Below are 26,360 nucleotides of genomic sequence, written 5' to 3'. Positions count from 1 at the left end.
ATACAGAACAGGTACAAGTGACATTGTACATACCAGACACACGATACAGAGCAGGTACAAGTGACACTCTACATACCAGACACACCATATGTGTGACATTATCTTCAATCTTTTCTCAGAGTAAGCACATGGGAAAACACCCACGCATCACTGGGTTTAGTATGCGGGGAGCTCCGTCCACAAAATAAAACAAAGTACAACGAACGCTCGTATGATGAAAATAGTTTATTTTCGATTCACATTGCACAGTGTATATGGATTCAGTTGAAACTAAACATGTGCAATGGCAGCAGTTATTGACAAGCTCTACGACTTGTATAAGGACGTCAGACACAGGTTGTACAAAGTCTCAGCAAGATATTGTAAGGCAAGGGGTGTTAATTATTCATTGTACTTTCTCCCAGTTACAGGCTACAGAACATGGATCGCGAGTCCGTGAGTCAGTGTGTCCAATCCCCGGCGGTAGATCAATAGACTGCCCCCAACTGCTATTAATACAGGAATGGGACGCCGACAGGTAACAATGACATTTAACAACAGAATTACTCTGAATAACTTAAACCTGTTGTATGTTTCAGAACAATACGCAAAGAACAATAACGATTCTTTACTTCACAATATTTATGAAATCCACTGATTGTCGAAAGATGTTGGTACAAAAGCGCGAGGTTCAAACATACACGCAGATCGAAGTCCGTCAATACACACGACCATATCTCAGGTGTCCTGCACTACATTTACACAGACATTCACTGGCGAGAGTCTCGATTACCGTTGACATCTATAGACAGTTACTGTGTAAATAGTATTTCAGTCATATGGTGTTTCAGCTCTTTGCGGAATGAAAACCCAAAGCCAATGTGGCCACTAGAGACAAAACAAAACTAAAAGAAAACAAAGAAAACAGACGAAAAAGTAGCCAAGGTAGACGGCCGCCATACTGCTTGAGTGCATTAGCCCCGCCATTAGCCAATATCTGGACACGACAGCAAACACTGCCACCTCATTGCCGAGTGGATTTAAACGATGATTGCTGACTCACAGAGTAACACATTGTATATATACTTTAATTGATCGTAGCCACCTTCACAATGCAATGTACAAAGAGATAGTTTACAGTTAGGATAGTGACGGTCTGCGTGCTAGCTTGGATAGTGTTGCATGGAAAACAGGTGGCGTAGTTACTGAGCCAACACGCTGGCAGGAACAACTGACGACCCGACCTCCCATTAGTTAAAGCAAACATGCACCTGGAAATCGTCTCATCCTGCTTTGATAACATATGCAACGTAGCGACGGGTCCCCATTGTCAACAAGAACAGCTGGGAAGCGTCATTGCACTTTCAGGCAGAGACACGAAGTGTACACTGGTATGACTTGCAACACACCCACGACACACAACTACACGTGTTCTGGTGCGACTATAGCTGGTGGTGTACATCTACAAGGGATTGGGGATTATAAAGTACATGTTGACTCCTCACGTATCAGTATGTCTACAGCACAATATGTAGTCAAGCACAATGTGTTGTCAAGCACAATGTGTTGTCAAGCACAATATGTTGTCAAGCACAATATGTAGTCAAGCACAATATGTTGTCAAGCAGAATATGGGAGTTTTTCATGGTGCTATGTGATAAGTATATAATTAGAGACTTCATGTTGCACTGCGTGTTGCCAGGTGGGATAAACCTTCTATATACAGCCTTCGGCAATCTAAGCAGAACGGTGTTGACCATGGAGAAGTGATACATGTCACAGTCGTGCCATTTCAGTCATGTGGTCTGTAGTTTTATTTGCAGGAGTGAAGACATAAGGAAGGCAACCCATGGATGCCTCGGTCCGCAATCACGACACAGATGTCTGTCTCTCCGTGGCGAGGCCGTGTTTTCTTACACCACCAGTATGTTTAAATACATTTAAATATTTTCTCTTCAAAATAAATATTAAAAGAACCGTCTAAGGAGCACAAACCTGCTGTCAGTGTGCACATGTTTCAGTAATCATATATGTTACTTATGCCTAGGAAATACGAGAGGGGAAATGGTTTTGTTTCACATGTCATTCCTAAAATAACCCAGCATTAAGGAGGTGATTTTACTAAAAACTAGATTCGGTCTGTGTTTTGAAGGACGAACGCTTTAACCAATAGACCCCCACCGCTCCTCGATGTTAGGTCCCTGGCCAAAATGAGCACTTGATTGTAAATGTTTATCAAATGTGAAGTTGAACAAATATATCGATTTAACGTAGACAGAATTACTTCTTACAAAAGGGTTGGCTAACCGACGTAATCGTGAAACCAGTGAGATTCTGAGGTAATGTCAAGTAGATCTGTAATGAAGACAATCACCAATGCTGGAACAGAAATGGAGGAGAGTCCAGAGTCTCATGTGAAGACATGAAGACGGGCGATCAGAGTTTCATTTCTATTCTACACCGACAGGTATCACACAAGTCGCTCATGTATCACAATGGGAACAGCCGGGACTGTACGACTTGTTGAGCAGCGGCGCCCATTCTGAATATTGACGAGGAGACAGCGTCTTGCAAGTTGCTCTGAGAGCACGTGTTGCCATAGTAACAGGTGTGTCTGTCGCGAAGTTGACATACGGGTTCTCGGTGGGTGTTTTATCGTTCATGACAAGTAAGTGGTTGTCACGTGCAGAGGAAGCAGGTGTAGTTGTCGCGTCAAAGGTGTGGTGTGTACACAGATGCGTGTACGTCCATCGTCCAGCAGAAATGACCAATCCATGAATCCAACACCGGATATGTACATACACAGACACTGATAACGTGGGACAAGGAGAATTTCATCATGGTATTTTTCGATGACGTCAACACTGTTCAGCAAATAACAATATCCACTGTTGACAACAGAACAAGGAGTATATGACATCCCGAAAGTTATCACATATGTTTCAGACAGTATCACATATTGCAGCAATTTGGTCCTGAGGGCGGGAGATTGATGGGGAGTCGAGGGACAGTGTCACAGCCACCAACATACGGTCCCTTCACCGTTATCCTAGCACTAACAAGTCTATAGCAACAGCATCCGCTAGTGGGTTGCACTGACCTTGGTGGCCTGACCCGTAGATGCTGCGTCTTATATAACACCTGGATGAGGTCATCGTAACCTGTAGGTGATCCACCACATATAGCACCTGGATGAGGTCATTGCGACCCTCGTCGAATGCGTACCACTAACACAAAGGTTCACTCAACAGCTTCCTACTCACACGTCCACATGCACATGTATATTGCTAGACATGCTATCGGTACGAAGCAGCCTACTTTCTCCAGTCGCACCGTGTTGGTTGTCTACGGGTAAATGGACTGTGGTCATCGAGTGTTCCAGTTTCTGGCCAAACTTATCTGGTTTCCCCATCCAAACTCAAAACACAGCGTGTTGGTCAGATGCTTGTCCGGTTCTCTACCCTTCCTTGAAGGTGCGACACTTGGCAGAGGCATCACTGATAGTCTGACCAAGTGTCAGGTTCCTTCACGAAGCTAAATTCACACTGGCTTTATCCGGAATGGTCACTCTATTAGGCCGGCTACCTGTTTGTCCAGCTTCTTGATTTCCTCTATCTGAGACACCTCCTCTTCCTCTGAAGTTATCTCCACCGATTCGGAAGGGATCGGGGGAGGGGGCATTGTTTTAAGCATACCAGTCTCCGGGTTCGGAAGCTGAGGTAAATGGTTCACATTTAATATCACAGGTGGAGCAGACTCCTGTTTTGTCTTTAGTGAGGTCTCTATGATTTCCTGTGCTGTCCCGCCCATGGTTGTCCTGGACGATGTCGTCTGGGTGGAGTCTAGAGACTGGGACGATTCGTCCAGATCTATATGTTCATGACGGGGCTCACTTTCATTGATCACCTCCTTATGAGTTGTGAGATTATTTTTATATTTTTTAAGATGTGGTCTTTTCTTTGTAGTCCGCTTCCCTCGTCGGCCTTTGGATGCGTTATGCTGTTTTAAATTAACCTCTGTACAATATGGATCAGGTGTGTGTGGAGGGTGGTGAGTTACCTTCCCCGTCGTTAGATGTCCCGGCCCGTGCCCCTGGACAGGTCCAGCAGGGGCCACAGCAGGTGTGGTTTTAGGACGAGAGCAGACAGTAAAGTACAACACAGTGATCAAGGCGCTAATTCCCATGCCGCCTATACCACAACAGATGAGGATTATACCAACAATTTTCTTGCCCTCCTCATTCCTCCACTCAGGAGGCAGGCCTGTCGTATCCACCTCCATGATGCGGTAGTTGAGCACCAGACAGACTCCGGTTGACAACATGATGATCCCGAACAGCGCGGAAAAGACGCTAATCGCACAGCAACAACACTGGCTCTGCATCGACTGCATCCTTGCCATCTGAAACATATAGAAACCATGACAACAGGCTGAAAGACTTGGATTCTGACAACATAAAACAGATAGAGACTTCATTCCAAATGTATAAGAGCAAATGAAAAAATATATTCACACCTACAATAAGGATGCCCCTGTACGGTAAATACAAGAGTATACTAATATGGATAAAGATGTTAATAGTTCAGTCTGTACTCATGTAGGTCTGAAAGTAATGTCGGGTGTTGGAAGCTTTGAATGAATGTGTTAGACAAAGATAGTTGATCAATTTATACACTGACTCCCCCAAACACACAGGAACTATTACCTCCGGTATGACAAGCCTCACGTATGCTACTCACGATAGCTTTTCACATGCAGGCGATGCATCAGGTTGTATATCTATAGAACTTATCTCATGTATACGTGTGAGCGCTACATCACCGTCACCACAGTTTGTGTGATCCTATGAGCGTGGAAACAACACGTTTTCTCTTCAAAGGGAGACCCGTGAAATGTTTGGTGTTACACTACAAGGACACACGGCTACAGACTATAGGCGTTTGATGAGACCTACTGCAGAGTCAGAGCTATGGTCAGTCACGAACCAGATACACCGTGATGACACGGAGTAAAATATAAGTTGGTAATATTCCAGTATACTAGATCCTGAACGATGACATTTACAACCAATACCCAGGAGGGGGTCGAACCTTCGACAGACGAGGGACTGTTTTAATCAAATGGTCACCCAATTGGATCTGAAATCATTCGAATCACAAAAGGTAACATGCTTGGACGACAGTTTAATAGTTTGCGAGGAGTGGACGTAATTTCCGACTGCTACTACAAGTAATTTCCCATAGTTAACATATACCCAGATATTATAGATCAAGGAACTGTCACGTCTGTTAAAACAGTTGAGCTGGCTTTTACGTCACACCGGTATTACTCCAGCCAGTCAAGGTGACATATATTACCTTCCTATGGTCCATGGTCCAAAGGAGATTTGTTCATAAAAAATATTTACTTTTATTTCTTTAAGAACAGAAAATGTCATAGCACCAAATACAGAAACAAGCAATTCGTTATTCTCTCTACAAAACAATCTGCAATTTCTGGTACAGGTCAACGTCCCTCAGGTAATTTACAATCAGGTGCCCGCTAACACAGGGGGAAACAGATCTTTCAGGTTTCTCGCATCATAACAGGACTTCCTTGCAGTCGAAAAGTCCACACAGTCAAGCAAAATATGCTTGATGGTGAGCACTTTATCGGAAGAGACATACACGAGAGGTGCATCCCCATCCGTTTTCGGCAGATAGTCATGAGTAAAACGACTGTGACTAATACGACCTCGTCGTAAAACTACTTCATCGCGTCTTGACTGACAACCGAAGTAGGCATCACCAATTATTGAAAGACGTGGCAGGCTGCAGTTACTAACACTGGGGATGGTGTTCCCAGCTGAAGCAGTGACATCAATTATCTAGTTGTACAGATGACAGAGGTTGTCACATACATTTACAAATGTACGTATTCTTACAAGGGGCAGTATTTGGCGGGTTTTTGTAGTCCTAACTCTATCAAATCATGAAATATAGAAACAGCAATAAACACATCATAGTGGGTGTAGTTTGTAAAGAGTGAAATAAGCTGTTCCCGGGATAAAGGATATAGTAATAGTAATGACAAGTTTTGTCAGGGTAGGGATGCCTTGGTACCAGACTCACTGCAGCGTGGAGGTTGGTAGGAGGGTAGGACCAGGGGTAGAACCATCACAGGTAGTGAGGGACAGATGCTCCAACCACAGCCTGGATACACCTTACAATCACGCCAGCAGCTGGTCTGTGTACAAACACAGTGAAACACTTACCTTCTCGTGAGGACCACGTCACTTCTAGCCCGCATACAGGTGAAGATGCTAGCCCTAGTATGTCACGGGTCAACTGGACGGGTACATATTCATGGTTTAATCAACAACAGGACCTACTCGATGATTGTAATTAATACAGTAACTGTGTTCACCCTTGAGCGATCATTGAGCGCGTATCCATCGGCACTTTCACAACTCCAGGGCATTTGTGACTGACCTGCCCAGACTGGTCAAGCCGGTCACAACTGATCAAATGACCAGGTCACCCGTTAATAATCCCTGTTGTTTAATTACCCAGCACCGCACTGAGAGCGATCACGTCCCTTGGACATAACCTTGGCATCACCTCGGGACGGGCGCACCTGTATATGAACCCCACTTGACAGCATGCTCATTACATAGATTTTCATGAACACTCGCTGCAACTTGGGCATCGTGTATATAATCTATACTCATGTGTCCGACATTCAGACCAGTGCGTCGGACATTCACAGCCTTGGCGAATATCATGAATCAAATAGGTAAACAAGACATAGAGTAGTATAGGGAATGGGGAGAAAAACCGGTAGCGGGTACACTTTGCTCAGAAGCTTCTGAGTATAGCTAATTCTGCTACCAGCATATATATTTCAACAAGACCCTTCGATAAGACCACTTTTCGGCTGCTCCCAATTACTCCCAATTATAGTGTATTCCCAATTAGAGCTATGCGGGTACATAGACATAGAAATATGCCAGGAACCAAGCTCTCGCGAGAAGCATATACCGAGATCCGATCGGGTCGTTTGTCCATTCGGGAAGCGAAGAGGAAGTATCACATATCGCAAGCTCGATACACACGAATCCGAGGTGGTATAGACAAACCCACAACTCCTGATATATCCGAAGACTTGGAGGCCCTGCTGCAGAAGTGTCGCCCCATGTTGCTTTCCGACCGAGAGAAACAAATCCTGGAGCAATCGGGACACACCTTCTACGAACACTACCAGATCCCCAAACAGTTTCTCGAACTCTACTTGCTGTGCTTTCGTCAACTAGTAGAAGCCGGCAAAATAGTTGATTTCGTCTACATCTACCCACCCAACCAATTTCAACCCTCGGCGGGCAAACTCCGAATCATTCTCGCTGATAACTGCTATCCGGGCCCCAAGGACAGACACAACCGATGCACCGACTGCCTAGCCACTCTATCGGAACTGCCTGCTCTCTTCGGACCCGACAACTCTACGTGCAAGTGTGGTGCCACCGACCACTGCGTCGACAGCAAGAAATGCATTCTCTGGGAACAGAAAGCGATAGACTACACACCCCAGGAGCGACTTCCACTCGAGGTTCCAGAAGAGATCGAGGTTGACAGCTGTTGTGTGAATATAGAGAACCTATACGACAACGCCTGCCTTTTCTGGAGCATACAATACGCACTCCTCATCAACAAATTGATGGACTGTTGTACGTGTAAGGAGAAAGAGTCTTGTATCTTATGGCGGTTATCGGAGAAAGCAGAGGTACCACAGGGGCGGGGTAATATTTGGCATACCCCATTACCCGACTATGGTGGACCCAAGCATATGGAAGTAGCACCCCCTCCATGCAGCGAACACAAAAAAGCTGCGAACGTCCCAGAAGGAGTCTACTTATGCAAAAAGTTTGCTGTAGCGGGATACGAAGGGAAGAACCGGCTGTTATTGCTACTCGATCCCCCGACTGGGGAAACGATTCCAGTCTATGGCTACAAGATACGAGAAACGATTCGGGCTGCCGGGGGAATAGAACGCCTACGGTTAGTGCGGGAACCGTTTCTATGCAAGCTCGGTAAAATCTGCTACTCACCTATATCAGAAAAGAAAGACGATAGAGAAATCGAATTACTGCTTCCAGACATTGGACGAGAATAGGTCCGGCAGCTCGCCTAGTATTTTGGTAGATGCAGTCGTGGGCTTACAAAGGACGAATACTTATCTAGGCTAGTTTTTCGTATTCCAACTGCTTTTCGTGGTACCCTACTACTTTTTTTCCCCTCAAAAAACAACACTCTACTGCATAATGAAGGGATCCCCACGTTTCGTCTTGGGTGTTTCTACCTTCTCGGTCGGTGTGTGCACTGGTTTGCTGTGCTTCCAGGTCTTGTAGACGACCTTCCAGAGAAAAACAGCGGCTAGCGAAAGGTAGGTCCACCTTTGGGCTGTTTCTAGTATCTGCCGCACCTTCTGGATATCCAGATGGGTCTCTTCTTGTTCCTCCTCAACGTTTTCTATTTCCTCTTCCTCATTGTCCTTATCCAGCATCGACAAGATGTCGACCAACAAATTCGTGGTTTGTTCCAAACGAGCCGGCAACGTATTCGTGGTTTGTTCCAAACGAGCCGACATCGCTGCAGTTTGCTTCACACTAGCCTCTAGCCTCCCCAAGCGGTTGTAGAAGTCCTGGATGATGGGCACAGTCGGCTCTGCAGCAGGCAATACGCTCTCGCTAGGGGGTAAGATGGCCGCAGGCAATACGCTGCCGGCAGACGTCTCACTAGCGGGAGCAGGCAATGCGTCTGTGCTGGTCGGAGGTTCTACAGCAGGCTCTTGCCATATGTCGTAGAGTCTTGTGGATCCAATACCGAAGCGCTTTTTGACCTCGCTTGCTGGGAGCACCCCTCGAAGGGAGCGTATTTCTTGGACCTTTTCCGAAGACAAATCTCTTCTTGGTGGCATGGGGTGTTTTTCCTGGGAATATATATATACCATACTTCCTACTTGTCTATATAGGAACCAATCCTCTCCCAGGAAACTTCTAATAATGCTTAGTAATGCTAAGCATTTGCTAAGCATTACTAAGCATTGCTAAGCATTACTAAGCATTATTAGAAGTTTCCTGGGAGAGGATTGGTTCCTATATAGACAAGTAGGAAGTATGGTATATATATATTCCCAGGAAAAACACCCCATGCCACCAAGAAGAGATTTGTCTTCGGAAAAGGTCCAAGAAATACGCTCCCTTCGAGGGGTGCTCCCAGCAAGCGAGGTCAAAAAGCGCTTCGGTATTGGATCCACAAGACTCTACGACATATGGCAAGAGCCTGCTGTAGAACCTCCGACCAGCACAGACGCATTGCCTGCTCCCGCTAGTGAGACGTCTGCCGGCAGCGTATTGCCTGCGGCCATCTTACCCCCTAGCGAGAGCGTATTGCCTGCTGCAGAGCCGACTGTGCCCATCATCCAGGACTTCTACAACCGCTTGGGGAGGCTAGAGGCTAGTGTGAAGCAAACTGCAGCGATGTCGGCTCGTTTGGAACAAACCACGAATACGTTGCCGGCTCGTTTGGAACAAACCACGAATTTGTTGGTCGACATCTTGTCGATGCTGGATAAGGACAATGAGGAAGAGGAAATAGAAAACGTTGAGGAGGAACAAGAAGAGACCCATCTGGATATCCAGAAGGTGCGGCAGATACTAGAAACAGCCCAAAGGTGGACCTACCTTTCGCTAGCCGCTGTTTTTCTCTGGAAGGTCGTCTACAAGACCTGGAAGCACAGCAAACCAGTGCACACACCGACCGAGAAGGTAGAAACACCCAAGACGAAACGTGGGGATCCCTTCATTATGCAGTAGAGTGTTGTTTTTTGAGGGGAAAAAAAGTAGTAGGGTACCACGAAAAGCAGTTGGAATACGAAAAACTAGCCTAGATAAGTATTCGTCCTTTGTAAGCCCACGACTGCATCTACCAAAATACTAGGCGAGCTGCCGGACCTATTCTCGTCCAATGTCTGGAAGCAGTAATTCGATTTCTCTATCGTCTTTCTTTTCTGATATAGGTGAGTAGCAGATTTTACCGAGCTTGCATAGAAACGGTTCCCGCACTAACCGTAGGCGTTCTATTCCCCCGGCAGCCCGAATCGTTTCTCGTATCTTGTAGCCATAGACTGGAATCGTTTCCCCAGTCGGGGGATCGAGTAGCAATAACAGCCGGTTCTTCCCTTCGTATCCCGCTACAGCAAACTTTTTGCATAAGTAGACTCCTTCTGGGACGTTCGCAGCTTTTTTGTGTTCGCTGCATGGAGGGGGTGCTACTTCCATATGCTTGGGTCCACCATAGTCGGGTAATGGGGTATGCCAAATATTACCCCGCCCCTGTGGTACCTCTGCTTTCTCCGATAACCGCCATAAGATACAAGACTCTTTCTCCTTACACGTACAACAGTCCATCAATTTGTTGATGAGGAGTGCGTATTGTATGCTCCAGAAAAGGCAGGCGTTGTCGTATAGGTTCTCTATATTCACACAACAGCTGTCAACCTCGATCTCTTCTGGAACCTCGAGTGGAAGTCGCTCCTGGGGTGTGTAGTCTATCGCTTTCTGTTCCCAGAGAATGCATTTCTTGCTGTCGACGCAGTGGTCGGTGGCACCACACTTGCACGTAGAGTTGTCGGGTCCGAAGAGAGCAGGCAGTTCCGATAGAGTGGCTAGGCAGTCGGTGCATCGGTTGTGTCTGTCCTTGGGGCCCGGATAGCAGTTATCAGCGAGAATGATTCGGAGTTTGCCCGCCGAGGGTTGAAATTGGTTGGGTGGGTAGATGTAGACGAAATCAACTATTTTGCCGGCTTCTACTAGTTGACGAAAGCACAGCAAGTAGAGTTCGAGAAACTGTTTGGGGATCTGGTAGTGTTCGTAGAAGGTGTGTCCCGATTGCTCCAGGATTTGTTTCTCTCGGTCGGAAAGCAACATGGGGCGACACTTCTGCAGCAGGGCCTCCAAGTCTTCGGATATATCAGGAGTTGTGGGTTTGTCTATACCACCTCGGATTCGTGTGTATCGAGCTTGCGATATGTGATACTTCCTCTTCGCTTCCCGAATGGACAAACGACCCGATCGGATCTCGGTATATGCTTCTCGCGAGAGCTTGGTTCCTGGCATATTTCTATGTCTATGTACCCGCATAGCTCTAATTGGGAATACACTATAATTGGGAGTAATTGGGAGCAGCCGAAAAGTGGTCTTATCGAAGGGTCTTGTTGAAATATATATGCTGGTAGCAGAATTAGCTATACTCAGAAGCTTCTGAGCAAAGTGTACCCGCTACCGGTTTTTCTCCCCATTCCCTATACTACTCATAGACTGGCATACCTTTGACGATCTAGTATCAGAAGCCATCCTGACTCAAACCAACACAGTTACAATGTTAACATATATGTAGCGGCCACAAAATTTCCGAGTCCCGTGCTGGGATTCGAACGACGGACCCTCTGATCCGAAGTCGGACGCCTTGTCCACATGACCAAAGAGGTTAACCCCGTCAGCAAGCTGACAAGGTAAGGATGTCATCTGTGGGATGACTCCACGCCCTGCTACATACTCCCCCGTCAACAGAAGGCACGTCCCGGGCCGCATAGTTGGGTACTGAGGCTTATTTTGTTCAAATTTCATATGAACGTGCTCAGCCCCACGTTGGGCGCCAATGTAGCGGCCACAAAATTTCCGAGTCCCGTGCTGGGATTCGAACGACGGACCCTCTGATCCGAAGTCGGACGCCTTGTCCACATGACCAAAGAGGTTAACCCCGTCAGCAAGCTGACAAGGTAAGGATGTCATCTGTGGGATGACTCCACGCCCTGCTACATATACAATGTTAACATATACAATGTTAACATCCTTTGATAGACACAGCAATACACACTGTAACACAAGGCTCTGGTTGAACAGTCACAAGCTCGTACTACTGGCAACACGTGTAGCAGTGTGTACTTCCTGGTATACAAGTACATGTCAATGGGAGTGTCTGACTTGGTGGCACACCTTTCCTGTGTTTGACTAGGCGATACGCCTGGCCTGGGTTGTGCATCTGGGCACACGTCCTGTGTCAGACTGAGTGATGTATCTGCCCTGTGTGTGACTGGGTGGTACACCTGGGTAGCCAAGATACCACATATCTCAGTCACCTTCTGCCAACTGTCGACGCTGTCAACTCGTCGACACTACACACAACGTGGCCGTCCGCACACAGGCTCCACCGTTTGTATACATCACTGTCTGCTGTGAGCTGGTAACGGATGTGGAGGGATACAACGTGCTTACAATCATTAAGAAAGGACGCTACACTTAAGTGCACACTATCGAGATGCTACAGGTCAAGTTTTATCTACATAATTACATCATTTCAATATCCGAAGGTTTTCAACAATATGTTTCAGATGTGTTTACGTGACCTTTATTCAACTTTGGAACTAATTCCAAGTGATTGAATGAGTATGGCTTTAAGCAGACTTCAGCAATTACCATACAAGGATATACACAAGGATATACACAAGGATGGGCCCGAGGATTCGCCCTATTCATCCATCTGTCCACCACAAAAGTATATACCGAGGATGGGCCCTATCCATCCGTCTGTCCACCACACAAGAATATATCAAGGATGGGCCCGAGGATAGGCCCAATCAATCCACCTGTCCACCACACAAGAATATATCGAGGATGGGCCCAATCCATCCATCTGTTCACCACCCACGGATATACCGAGGATGGGCCCTATCCATCTGTCCTTTACATGTCCTGCATCTGCAGCATAACGGCACCGGGACACAAGTGTTTCCACAGTATACGCTTTAGTGGCGCCTCGAGCACGTGCAATAACAGTTTATTGAATGGTGTTGTTAGTAAGTGGGCGAGTTTAGTTTTCAGCTGCTTCTAGCAATATCCCAGCAAGATCACGCCAGGAGACACCATAAATGGGCATCAAACATTGTACCCATTTGGGAAGGAGTAGTCAGGCCGATGCACACATCCGATTCATTTAAAATCATCGTCTGATAGATATGCAAATAAGAAACTAACCTCACCTCAACGCGTATTTTGTATACGTGTTCCACACACTACTTATGTTGAATGTTTCAGTAAGAATGTTTGTGTGCAGATGATTCCTCAACAAACGTGTCCAAATATTTTTGTGTAATTTACTAACTCTTTGCATTATTTTAGAAAGTCTTTTCATTCTATATATTGGAGTATAATTAGAGAGTTAAACGACTTCCGGATCTTTGAATATCTATGAATTCCACTATGAAATGCTTAAGCATTACCCTCGATTGTTTCAAAACAGTTAAAACTAAATTCCTCTCAGTATTATAGGTTTCATGCCGGTATTAATGACACGGACACTTCGCTCTTGGTATACGATACACTTCCATCCTCTGTCTACAACGGGTAATCCATGGGGATTAGTGTCCATTGATTTCAACAACACATGCTTATGAAGCTAAGGAAAAACGTCACCGTGACCCAAGACATGCATCTACCGTCTCTGTGAACACAGAGTACTTCGTACTTCGATTTGGAAGTTCGATCATGGCACCTGAGTTAACGAGGTGTTGTATACATGGTGCGGTCCAAGGGATGTACTGAGTTATCGAGCTGCTGCCTGTATAATATGGTCTCACACAGATACCCCACCTATTCCCCCAACGGTGTGTCATGTTCCGGGCAAATCATTCACGGCTGCTAAGATCGATAGAGATCAATACAGCCTGCTTCAAGAACGAAAGTAAGTGCTACATGTGGCTACATCGCCGCTATATGGTTGTACAGTTATGTACACATGTCGCTCTAACCTCCAGGATAGGTTAGGGTCTGTTGGGTGAGGCAAGTGAGTCGGGTGAGTGGGGCGAGGTCGCAAGGACCGGGGCAAGCGACATACGTTTCTGCATTTATGAAATAGCACAGCATGCAGATTCTCCCTACGAAACTGACAACACCTGGTTGATGAAAAACATATGCACTACCATAGACTACACACACTTACATCAGACATGAACAGCTGTGTTCTATTGGTTTTTATGACATGATGTAGATGTTTTTTCTACCTACACAACACAGTAGTGCACCTCACTACTACACATTCAAGTTGTGTGGTCAGGGTGACCGGCTCTACAGGCTTTCATAACAGTAGTTTCTGTTACTTTAACCGCCTCTGTACTTCAGTGAAGATGTTTGTGGATGTTTCTGCAATTATACCTTATGAATATCGTATGAGCTTAGAGGGACCGACATTGTACACTTACATCTGTAGATATCCCAGTTCAGATAACAAAACCTGACATAATTTATACACACTCACACACTCACCTCGACAGATAAACAGAGACAGACAGACCTGTAGCTAGAACTCCCTGTATGTTAACGCCAGTTCCCTCGGCTTTTGTCAAACACACACTGCTCATGGCAACGCTTACACAGCCGTGAGTACAAAAGATCGCACTGTCAGTCCCTTTGTACTATAACCATTATGTAAAGACAGCACCGAGTATTGTGGAAGGTGGGTATACCTGCTATACTCTGTGTGCGAGTTTATGTAGAGCATTTGATTCCAGATAGATTCAGTGAAGCAGCGGGCATGAACGGACGGTCTTAGCAGAACTTCCCAAACACATTGCATGCCTGACATACATTGCTGGAACAACCACGTGACTGCGTGCGTGCGTGCGTGCGTGCGTGCATTCAGCCGGCGCAAGCGAATACTCATTAACAAGCAATTCTCTCGATCAATGAAAGGGACAAATGGACAAAAAGAATACAGTTCTTGAACACATTGTACAACAAACAAGCGTACATAATGCTTATGAAAGAAGACTTCATCTCGGCACTATATAGCTGAAATATTGTCGGTGTGACGTTAAACACAACCGAACGCAACTGCCTGGCTCTGTGCGAGGTGACTGGGTGCGAGCTGTATCCGCTGGGTCAGGCTGTACCCGCCTGCTATCAACCTGACAAAATAATCTCACAACCAGCTTGTAACGGCTCCTCGCGACACAAAGGACTTTCCAAGTGCTTCCCCATAGCTACGTTCGAGGAAGATCTTGTCGACCGCAAAGCCTCAGCTCCCATATAACACAACCGCGACATTTGTTCTTGCCATAAACCGGGTGTTCGGAGTAATGGGGTCTGCCCAACCTCGTCTACACGCTTCTACCCGTCGTACTGGGTGTATGTTGACGTGAGCCTGACACGCTCCTACCGCCAAGTGTCGACAGGGTGATATGTTGTGATGCATAACATCTACTGGAGAAGGATGCCCTACCACGAGGTCCTCTACTATGCACAGCGTTCCGGTGTAATGAGGAGTCTTGCCACGTGACAGATCTGTTGACGACTTCATGCACTACAACAGAACCACTGTTGCACACATACACAACGGGAGAAGCGGGTTTAGGGGGCACGCGACCTCCCCATCCCTAACAGTACACATGCTGTCACATGTCGGGCAGGGAGGTGCAGGGTGAACACATCACGAGGCCGAGGCAGCTGTTGGGACGGTAGGGTGAAAGGTAAAGGGTAAAGAAAGTAGGGTTATGGGTGTAAGGTTAAGGGTGTAGAAGCTCAATGGGTAAAGCTAAAGATGTAAGGCTAAGGATGTAAGGTTAAGGGTGTAAGGATAAGGGCGTCAGACGGTGTGTATTCTTGGAGAGTTCTCTCAGTGAACAAGTAAGGGCGTCAGACGGTGTGTATTCTTGGAGAGTTCTCTCACTGGCAAGTATAGAATTTGCAAGTTGAAGTGGGTCTCAGCCTATCGACCCTGATATCTCGGGTTTACGTTCGCCAGACACAGCCTCTTGAACAGGTTCTTCTCTATAGGCCTTGAGTGCATTGTAATAAACAAGTGTGAAAAAAAAAGAAAAAAAAAAAAAAGAAAAAAAAAACGAAATGGAAAAAAAATAATAAAAAATAAACAACAAAAGCAAAAACCAAAAAAACACCCCAACAATTAACCTACCTTTTTCCATGAGGGGTAAGGAGTAAAAGTGGGGCTGCTGTAACAAGGTTACTGACATCCTTCACATATCTCAAAATCCCAATGGTCTTTCACAGTTACATTTAGACAGGTGCTTGGTATGGTTGGTTTGAAGGCAAATGTGATAATCACAGCTCTAGATATATTGGGAACCAATTGTTATATATACAAGTGTGTCCATACAAAACACCCACGGGTGCGTGTATCTCCCGGCTGAGGGGGGTTGGTGACTTTGAGGAAACAATACAAAGGTAGTAAATGTTATCTCATTTCTATTAATAGACGATATTTTGTAACCTTTCTCCGATTTGCTGGTGAAAGGATCAACATTCTATCACGATCATGCCAAGTAATGGACACATCTTCGACATGTCTTCAATAATATGGATCCTGATGAAACAGTTGACGCAATGACACTGTTACGGTCACTTGAGATCCAGTGGTGGTCAAGCAGAGTTATAACAGCGGCACATTTTGTTATCTGATCTAAGATCACTTGAGCCCCGCGGGGATCATAAAGAGATAAAACAAGCATTGTCACTAAGGTGACATAATACCCAGCGACAAATTATCAAATCAAATTTAAAAAGGCATGAAGGTGAAGGTCTCAATGTAAGATGAAGTTGATTATCAACAAAAACATGACCAGTCAACCTCTCTACTCTCTGTAGTTGTTCAAATGCACAAATATTATAAGACTCACTTTGACCTTGACATGAATTTTGCATTGCTTGAAATATGCGAAAATAGTAATTGTAATACATTCTAGTTAAGTGTTAAAAATATGTGAAGAAAATCATCCAAAGAACTGTTCTTGAGATATCTCGCTGACAATCTTAACATGCAGTTAAATATGCTGAATATTCAGAGTATTGCCATGACGCTGAAAATTAAATGAAGGTTACCAAAATCGACAGACCCTGCGCCTTCCCTTGATATAGCTTGGTGTTGCATGTGAAGAAAATCCAATGAACGGTTCTTTAGATATCTTGCTGACAAGTGTAAAATGTTAAGGTCCCCTCGTGACCTTGAAATGAAGGTCAGGGTCACCAACGTGAATGGGACCTTTCTTATACTGTGATGAACCTAGGTCCCAAAGATGAAAAGAATCTTTACAATGGGTCTTAAAATATTCCAGTTAGGACATGCTGTCACACTGAGTAACGGACGGACGGACGGAGCCTTATACTATATTCCTCGCTTCGCGCTAAACGCGCGTCGAGGGATAACAGTTACACCGGTTGTCCGAGTGACATGTGCCTCGATCTGGATACAGAAAGTGTCAGTCTAGGAGGTCCTGCATCACAAATGTATAAAAGGATTACGAATTCTAGCCAATATAAACTTATTATCTCTAACAAATGATTTTCACTACTTGGAATCAGGATGCATCAGGTAGAAAACCAAAACTATGTCTCAATTTGTAAACATATTCTGCAAAATAAACGAAAAGAAAAATTAGACAAACTGCAAATATCTGAAGCTCTTCATACCCATACATGACCAACAGTTTCACATAGAATCTAAACAACTGATCAACATCAGATGAAGGTGGTATGTTCCACAGAACTACCTAAACACGACCAACAGTTTCACATAGAATCTAAACAACTGATCAACATCAGATGAAGGTGGTATGTTCCACAGAACTACCTAAACACGACCAACATTAGGCACTGAATCTCCACCACTGATCAACGGCAACTGGACACTGTCTGATTGTATACCAGAAAACATAATTATATAATTACATAATTCTAACATAATCGACATCGTAGTACTAGCTATCGTGTATTTGTGCGTGATATTTAGCATGACGTCTTCGCATGAGTATTACTCCGAGGGAGTGCGACATGAAGTCTCAACTTTGTCGTTCCAGTGGTTTCGTAAACAAGATGTTCACAAGCCGTATGCCAAATAGACCATGACATCAGTTCGCTTGACCATCTGTCAGGGTTAGTGTCTGCTAAACTATCTACATTGGATAACTGGCATCAATTTCCTACATTTTGGGACGCCAGATAAGTGCTGGAACACACCCAATTTTGAATGTGTACGCCCGTCACGAACTCGGTCCCTGACTTGAATGTAATCGCATCCCGCATACTGTATCGATGTGCCTCCGTGAATACAGACCACACCACAACGTGTGACGACACTCATAATTCAGCGTCGGGTCTTGTTTCTTATCTCAACATGTCCTCTACCAAAGAAGTACTTCGTCCATCCCTGGCTACGTTTACTCTCAGAGACACCGTCTATCCACAACCAAAACAATCGTCCGGCTCACACCATCATGTCACACTAACTACGTTCACATCACACTGTTTACCAACACCCCATCGTTTTTGTTTCTTAAGTATCTGAAAACTCCAAATTGAGTGGCTCTTTGTATTTTATGAAATATATCCGTTTATTATTAATATGCTGTATGTCTATTAAAATGTACCATAAAAGGCGAGACTCTAATAAAATAATTACCTACCTATCGTTTACCAGCACCACAAATTCTACCAACGTCAACCGAGTGAAATACAGGACACTATTTACCAACATCACTTCGTTTACCAACAACACAATCTACCCACAGCACTACTCAAGTCAATTGGGGGGGGGGGGGGGGGGGGGGCGGTGGGGTTAGCCTTGTGGTTAAAGCGTTCGCTCGCCACGCAGAAGACCCGGGTTCGATTCCCTACATGGGTACAATGTGTGAGGCCCATTTTCTGGTGTCCCCCGCCGTGATATCGCTGGAATATTGCTAAAAGCGGCGTAAAACTCACTCACTCACTCACGTCAATGACACTGTTGCCTCTAACACAATCCGTGTGAGAGTCAATTAGGGGGTTGCCTTGCACACCATCGGTAAACAAATATTTAGCACATTTACGAACGTCAATGGAGTCATTGAATAGATTCCAAATAGAAGGATGGACTCATCACCGACGGCGGTTATGAATTAACCATCACAGAGTCGGTTGTAACTTACATACATATATATCTATCTATTGATTCTTCCATGGAGACGATTGGCAGTTAACATTTCTCACAGGTCACACCCAGCTGTAATCATCAGTGTCTCTCTTACAGTCACACAGCTGTAATCATCAGTGTCTCTCTTACAGTCACACAGCTGTAATCATCAGTGTCTCTTACTGTAACAGTCACAGCTGTAATCATCAGTGTGTCTCTTACTGTAACACACAGCTGTAATCACCAGTGTCTCTTACTGTAACAGTCACTAACGGTTGTAATCATCAGTGTCTCTCTTACTGTAACAGTCACAGCTGTGATCATCAGTGTGTCTCTTACTGTAACAGTCACTCACAACTGTGATCATCAGTGTCTCTCTTACTGTAACAGTCACTCACAGCTGTGATCATCAGTGTCTCTCTTACTGCCACACTGCCAAACACAATTGTGTCATTGCTGCAATCTGACCTGTCTCCTGTAGTGTTGCTATTCCATCTGTTATGTCAGCAGGGATCGAAATTAACTTTTTTTCAAGTGTATCTGCCATAAATTAATGGCCTATTAAAATGAACTTCAAAACATCACATGACTTGAAGTGAATATAAAAGTTGTACTTGCAACATTCACTAGTAACTCATGAGTAATATAACAATTCTAGGTATGTATTTTTGTTTATTCACTGACCTCAAACTGTGAAAAGACATTGATGAGTAGCTGCCTGTCTGACCTGTACACATCATCATCAGTCATTGTTCATAATGTCACTTCATAATGGTATATTAATGGTAAAATATTCTTTAATGCACTTTCGTAAACAAATCAAGTGTGCCATAAGGGCACACAGCTAGGTGGGTGAAGAAAGATGTTTATATACGAAGTCTGAATTAATAAACGTGTGCCAGTGAGCGCGTCTATAGTTTTCTAAGATTGAAACATTGGATTGTACTTAGGCAATATTAGGTTCAGCCCAATATTCCACTCCAGTGCGTATACACCTGCTATAGTGTCAGAGGCAGCTCGTCAACACAGACTGTTCACAATGTCGGATCCAGCCACAACCTCAACCGTGATCCGACCTGTGTTGTGTAAGTGCCCGCTAATGGTGCACACAAACAGGGTTTGTTTCATGCTCTGGTAATGACCCCCTGGCTACCATGGGTATCACAGCAGGTGTAGACTGCAGGTATGTCAGGACGCCGTAGGTGTGGGGCCAGGTCACAGTGTGACGGCATCTAGGTCAGGGAAAAATATTGCACATATTTCATTGGATCCAAATTTTAACTTTCGATGGAGTATGATCTGTGAAAGAGTGACTGACGGAGGCGTTATCACGGACACAGTTGGCGTCTGACAGAGGACAGTGACATAGAGGTCGGAGGGTTCACTGTCTGTTCATTTTGTACCTAGAGACACGTGAGTACATTTACACAGGAAATACTACTACATTTGTAAATATTTCTTAGCGAAGGAGATATTTATTCTAACCACGGATCCCCTATGTACCAACAACCCCTAGGCCAACAATTAAAAAATGTCCTCATTACAACATTGTGAGGTCCTACACCAAGAAACCACCTATGTGAGTAGCGTAGCTACATCGTCATTCAGATAGTGCCCGACTACAGCTGGATAGTCAGGTCTATCCACATACACTTGTATATTATCATTACCCCTGATGCTCGGGTGCGGCTCAGTTTCATGCCCCAGCTTCAAGCCACGTTGCATCTTCCCCTGCTTTCACGTTTGTTGTATGCCAGGATGGTCGAGAAAGAAATAGGTCAGACAAGTTTGTGGAAGTTGATCGCGGCGATTACAAAGCCTACCTGATTCTACACAGCCATAGGTACTCCAGTCTCCAGTCCCGTCTAAAGTTTGGGGCATGTGAGAACTAGCCTCCCCTCCATTGTGTCGTGGGTAGGGGTAACATCCTGCGTCTATCCGAACACTCGTCAGTACGCAGCTTGACGTTCAACAGCGATATCCCAACACAATGCGTGTTCCCTCAGTCAGATCCGGATCAAAATAGCAACACTCGCTTCACAACACAGGTCACGTGACTTACTTCCCGCGTGACGTCGTGCATTCAGCGAGATGTATTTCGCAATGTTGACTATGAAATCAATGTATGGCTCAGTTTCCTATCGACTCAGATTACCCTTTCACTTATCGGTGAAGTATTTCACAAGCGAAACAACGTATAGTATACTCGAGATATCGTCGACATCGCTGGAACGTTCAAACTATTTAATTAGACAGATTAGTAGATGGCAAATCCATTTATAATAACCCATATTGCACCATATGTTCAGTCACGTGTATCATGGGGACATGATTTGGAAAACGAAAGGATTTAGCTGTATTTTGAAATGGAAAGCTGTAACAGGGCTATGTCAGCTATGCGGGGAAGCAGCGTGACTCGCACTGACAAAGGACATGGAGACAGTTACTCAACATTCAACACAGATTTACATATGTGTGACCTTAATATACAGGTCGGCCCTTGATATGCTTAATATAGCGGCTATAAATAGCCGACAATGGGAGTTGAAATATACATATTATTTGCGTGTGTGTGAGTGAGTGAGTGAGTAGTTTTGCGGTTCGGGTGGATGAATAACAGGGTGTATAGATGAATGTGTTACTGCTTGGATCCACCCTTCATGGTTCTTCATGACAGTGCTGCCCCAAAAGGAGGTATTTTGCAGAGTTAACCTCACAATCTCTAAACCCATCTCCCATCAAATGAGGGCTCCTTTTAAATTTTATTGTATTTATTTTCTTCCGTTTCTATCAAAATTCTCTATCAAGAACACTTTCAGTTCATGTTATACAAATATATCATTTGTTTGTCTCTATGACCCCAAGTACGCCACCAAATCTAACCTAATCTCAAGTCTAATTACTTGGCAGGTGTTTTCAACAGTAAATATTGTCCTGGTACCATTGGGATTAATGTGCAGATATGATGTGCAGATATGATTTAAGTTAAATATTGTATTTCTGGGCACATTTGTTTAGCGCTACGTGTGTGCACAAAGGCGGACTCCAGCACACGGTAAAACGTTACAGGAATGTTGACAACGTGCAGTGCACCGTGCACCGTGCACCGTGCACCGTGCACCGTGCTATAGTGGGCCAGTTCAGCAACACAACAAACATCCGCCATCGGAGTCTAGTAGTTACTGCGTCAGCCCAGAGACCGGAATGTTGCGCGTTCGATACCCGGCCGCGTCATACCAAAAGATGGTACGTGTTGGTCCCTGTATGCATGGCGTTCGGCATGAATGGGTACAACAAGGGCTGGTTGGCTTGGAGTATAATGTGTCTGAGTTGGGTATTCATGCAGAACTGCGGCATGGTGTCTCACTGAGCTGGCACTATAAAACCAGCTTAAGTCTGGACGAGTACAAGCAGCCACACACACACGCACACACGTTAAGATCGAAACCAACATGAAATGTATCCAGTTCGATGTTGTCTGTATCATGTGTTTATTATTCTAACAGATTCAGGAATTATGGACGTCTCCTGCACATCCGGAGTACTCGTCAAAAGAAACACAGGCAAAGACAGTTCAAGAGTTCAGTGTGACGTGACTAGTTTCAGGTTGCTGGTGATGTTCACCTGACGAAACTCGGGGACATATGGTGACGTTAAAATATGGAACTGAGTTTTACATTAGTTGGACACTATAGCTTACTAGGTGCGTGCTGTATCTCTGTGATATACGTCATGTTCTCATTTGAGATATGATTAACCTTTGACCCTATATGACCTGGACAATAAGCTGGAGCACGTGACGAAGGGAGTTACCGTTACAGCTGCCGTGTGAACGTCGGTGTGGTTTGTTGATGTGATGTACACCTGATACAGCTGTTGCTCCACCTGGTGCGGAACTCAGTATCATTTTACACATTCAACACACAGTATTGACCTCCAACTCCACCAAACAGGTGCAAATGACATGTGACTAAAGTATATATATACTTATACTTAACTTATAAGACCGACTGCATGTTGGAACTACTTAGTCGGCGGGCGGGCGGCGGGTGCTGAGTGATAACATATCTCAGATGATATGTATCGATTACGTATAGAATACCTTGTTCACAAGACCAGATTCTGAAATAAGCACTATCAGCTCACAGCTAGAAGCAACACAAATAGGCATGCACCGCGTCAACAACAACAGAAAAAAACTGGTGGACGGAGGAACAGGAATGGAAGGGAATCCAAAATTCTCTGTTGAAGGATGCTCATTCTGAATATATATCATGAAATACTGTCAGATTTCACCCCACCTTATAACAAATAAAGTAAACATATTCGGCATCATTCCTTCTTTCAATATCTATAAATAATGGTTGTGTTGAATAATTGCCTTGTACACGCAAAGTAAAATGGGACACAAATGCACGAAGACAATCTTTGAAACCAGTACATACTACCTGAAGTGGGATTCAGATGTAGGTATGAAATGAAATCCTGTATATTATGTAGTTAAACGCAAGAATTTTCTGTCGTATCCAACCATATTCCGGTGCCCAGGGGGAGAGGCAGGGGGAGAGGCATCGACGATCAACGGCAGCGGACATGACCCACATTCTGTCACACTATGCGTATCCTCCGAATATATATAACTGAGATAGTAACACATTGACCCATATATACTGAAAAGGAGCCCACGGTAGACCAGAGATCCAGGACCTGAGGGAATCTAGACTGTCTTCATGTAAGGCTGTAACACCGAAGAGAGGGTCAGACTGGTTCGGATGTACAAATGGCAACATACACCTTTACGTGGATATCATACTATTGATGCCTTTTGACTACCTACACTCTAGGTGTCCAGCTGGCTCTCCCACAGGGCAGTCTGTTGACTCTCATGGCATTTCGTTGGCTACCCCTCAGAGCATCGGACAACGACACAACCTACCTTGAACGTGTTTCTTATCACTCGCTCCGTCCATCTCCCGGCGTCCGTGACCAGTGTCCAGTCACATCGTGACACCCTCTAAAATATAACACATACAAGTGTTAGATGTACAGCCAAAGTTTAGGTATAGGGAAGGTGGTTAGGGTGTCAGGGAGGAACACTGGACTAGGTGAGTTCAGTCACTGCTTGTCTGTTTATATGGGGACTCGGGGCAACAGTTTTAGGATATATAAATGAAACTAAAACACGCGATAAAATTGGGCAAGCCTCTTTCGTATTACTACTGCATCAGCCATGTTCACTACTGAATAAATGAGCTTGACTCCATGTCAGTCATGTTCACTACTGAATAGATGAGCTTGACTCCATGTCAGTCATGGTCTAGGTATTCACCACCGACCACTCGGACGACACACGAGGGTCACCTGGGACCTGGTCAGCGGCCACTCAACAGATGTTAAACAGCGATACGTATGTTTCACTCTTGTTAATATCTGCCTTTACACTCACTTCACTCTATCACCCCCACCCCTAATGCTGTATTGCGTTTTACTGTGATCACAACTCTACAACTCTACAACTCTTCGCCCACTCTCACATTCCAACCACTCCTAATGCTGTACTGTATTTTACTGCAAACCCCACCCTACAACCCTTCACACATTCTTACCCACCCACCATCCCACCCCTCATGCTATACTGTATTTTACCGTAAACGCCACCCTACAACCCTTCACCCATTCTCACACCGACACCATCCAACCCCTTATGCTACATTGTATTTTACAGTACACCCCACCCTACAACCCTTCACCCACTCTCACATTCCAACCACCCCTAATGCTGTACTGTTTTTTTTACTGCAAACCCCACCCTACAACACTTCACCCATTCTCACACTTCCACCACCCCACCCACATGCAATAGTGTATTCTACTGCAAACCCCACCCTACAACCCTTCACCCACTCTCACACCCCCACCATCCAACCCCTCATGCTACATTGTATTTTACCGTAAACGCCACTCTACAACCCTTCACACATTCTCACCCACCTACCACCCCACCCTTCATGCTATACTGTATTTTACCGTAAACGCCACCCTATAACCCTTCACCTACTCTCACACCCTTACCACCCACTCCCTCATGCTATACTGATTCTTTTTCACAGTGAGCTGCTATACTGGTCAGCAATGGTCGTGGATCACCACGAGATATGATGAGGCCTGTAGCCGTGTCGTCAGTGTTGTAATGTGCTGTGCATTTGGCCGTGTAGTGCATGACAAACCAACTACTTCGTGAACGGAATTTTCAGAATAACGAAAGCAGCTTCTGGGTTCATATACCTGTGATGTAGGCACCGTTTAATGTGTAGTGGCAAAAACAAACAGGAATAAACCAAAATCAATATTTATTTGTTGATAAGGTCGGTGTTGCCGGGGCGAAAGCGGTGTGTCTGGTCGTCATGTCAACACCATCCACATCCTGACAATAGTCGGAAACTCGCGCTATTATACAGCCAACAAACAGAGTAAAACAAAGCTTTTTGTCATACCCCAAGGACTAGGCTGAGGTTGGGTGTCCGTACGATGGACAATGTACAGATCGAACCATGACACTGGGTCATGTGACAAAGGCGGCCGTAGAAAATGCCATTAATCTTATTAATCATATTGCATAAAATAATGTTTTAGAAACCTATATTGTGTAGGTAAATACGTGTTGATTACACGCCTTATACCCGACGTGACAGATGTACTTTCTGCTAGTCAACTAACCAAATATTAGTGATTCAGAAGTGATTTTTTATTCCAAAAGACATAAGTATCCGATCACTTCTAAAATGACATAGTCTTCCGAGTACATCCCTACAGGACTCCTGCCTATACCGAAACATCCCTAGCAATCAAAGCACATAAAGTGTAGTCGCTTCTACGTTACCGGATATTGCTATGTGTAAAGAGTTGCAGGATGTACTCACACGTGTTATGCCTGCTCACTGGGTGTATCGTCTGTTGGCAGTGAAAACGTACCAATGATTTTCACTTTAAACCAGAATATAATCGAATCAAGTGAAATATATACTGCAAATCATAATTCTACCTTGCTAACTGAACATCATAATTTATGACTATTTAAACGTCATAATTTTATTCATGTTAGGATAAAAGTTGTTTCACAAACGAACATAGTTCGATAAATCGCTTTATTTCCTTGTATCACAAGGGGCTATGCACATCAAATGAAACACTGACAGCAAGCAGGTTTGGTTTAAGTTAACGCTGATCACGTACCGCTCGTGCATTTGTTTCACTGTTCCAACTACTGTGCTTACCCCCTTGTAATACAAACCAATGGTAGCATTTTGGAACAATTACCCTTTGGTAAACAATTTTGATCCTATGTTGAATAAAATACTTAGAGTTATATTTTCAACTGACAAGGTAAAA

The 26,360-nt window shown here is 44.7% G+C and overlaps 1 protein-coding gene across 2 annotated transcripts; it reads right to left on the bottom strand.

Moving 5' to 3' along the window:
- Window positions 1-210: 210 nt before the first annotated feature.
- On the bottom strand, window positions 211-23,979 carry LOC137283669 (uncharacterized). 2 transcript variants are annotated; one of them, XM_067815306.1, is made up of 2 exons: window positions 23,908-23,979; window positions 211-4,380 (listed from the first exon to the last, which is right to left on the bottom strand). In XM_067815306.1, exon 2 carries the CDS (start codon window positions 4,378-4,380, stop codon window positions 3,544-3,546), a length of 837 nt encoding a protein of 278 aa, XP_067671407.1. In that variant the 5' UTR covers window positions 23,908-23,979; the 3' UTR covers window positions 211-3,543. The 2 variants fall into 2 exon arrangements, with proteins under 2 accessions (XP_067671407.1, XP_067671408.1); XM_067815307.1 differs by lacking the exon at window positions 23,908-23,979 and adding an exon at window positions 20,795-21,031.
- Between the last annotated feature and the right edge of the window lie 2,381 nt (window positions 23,980-26,360).

This window comes from Haliotis asinina, chromosome 5 (genome assembly GCF_037392515.1).
Source record: "Haliotis asinina isolate JCU_RB_2024 chromosome 5, JCU_Hal_asi_v2, whole genome shotgun sequence".
In the NCBI taxonomy this organism is placed as follows: Eukaryota; Metazoa; Mollusca; class Gastropoda; order Lepetellida; family Haliotidae; genus Haliotis; species Haliotis asinina.
Note: the sequence above shows the minus strand (reverse complement) of the source record. Positions and strands in the feature narration are given on the sequence as shown.